Raw genomic sequence first — 661 nt, forward strand, 5'->3', positions numbered from 1 at the left:
GAGAAAGACATCTAGTGAGGCATCACCAACTTGTTTCCTGGTTACCAAAACAGTCTATAGCTTCATACAGTGTAGTTCCCACCATTGTAAGAAGTGTAATTACTTAGCTGCTTTTAGCTGCACTCTTTCTACTAGATGGCTGTTACCCCCCACCTCCCTCAGCTCCAGTTGATGCCTCAGCAGAATAAAATCAGTAGGGGTTTAAACCCAGATGTTTTAAGCCACATCTTGTGGCTTTTCTTCCTTGCATCTCAATTCCCAATCCTTCTAGTACTGAATTCCCAAGAAAGCAGGCCAGTTGCAACGCTTGCTCTGCAGTACTGAGAAAAGGAGAACATGAACTTCATGGTCCCCTTTTCAGCAGATGTCTAGCCCTTTCTCCCAGCTCTGTCTTCCTGACCTCTGCAGCCACAGTCCCAATTGAAGGGCAGGGGATCGATAAGGAGAAATTCTCATTCACATCCTAATACGGCCCAGATCCATTCCTTTAAACGAAGGACAGCGAAAACAAAAAGATAGAGAGAAAGGAGAATTTAGGGGAAATAACAGAGAGAAGATGGACCACAAACTCGGTGAGCATGGCGTTCGCTGGCCAAGGAGAATCAAATTCACATTTTCATTCACCACTAACAAATCATCGTCTCAAAATCTTAAAACGAAA

The 661-nt window shown here is 44.0% G+C and overlaps 1 protein-coding gene across 1 annotated transcript in view; it reads right to left on the bottom strand.

The window, feature by feature from the left end:
• Window positions 1–267: 267 nt before the first annotated feature.
• Window positions 268–661, bottom strand: part of ZC3H7B (zinc finger CCCH-type containing 7B) — a 41689-nt gene continuing 41295 nt past the window's right edge. Inside the window, exon 24 of the mRNA XM_042889940.1 lies at window positions 268–320. Within this exon, the coding sequence (XP_042745874.1) occupies window positions 268–320 (53 nt within the window). The remainder of the gene's footprint in view (window positions 321–661) is intronic.

This window comes from Lagopus leucura, unplaced genomic scaffold (genome assembly GCF_019238085.1).
Source record: "Lagopus leucura isolate 7727_CA_CO unplaced genomic scaffold, USGS_WTPT01 Super-Scaffold_100159, whole genome shotgun sequence".
NCBI lineage: Eukaryota > Metazoa > Chordata > Aves > Galliformes > Phasianidae > Lagopus > Lagopus leucura.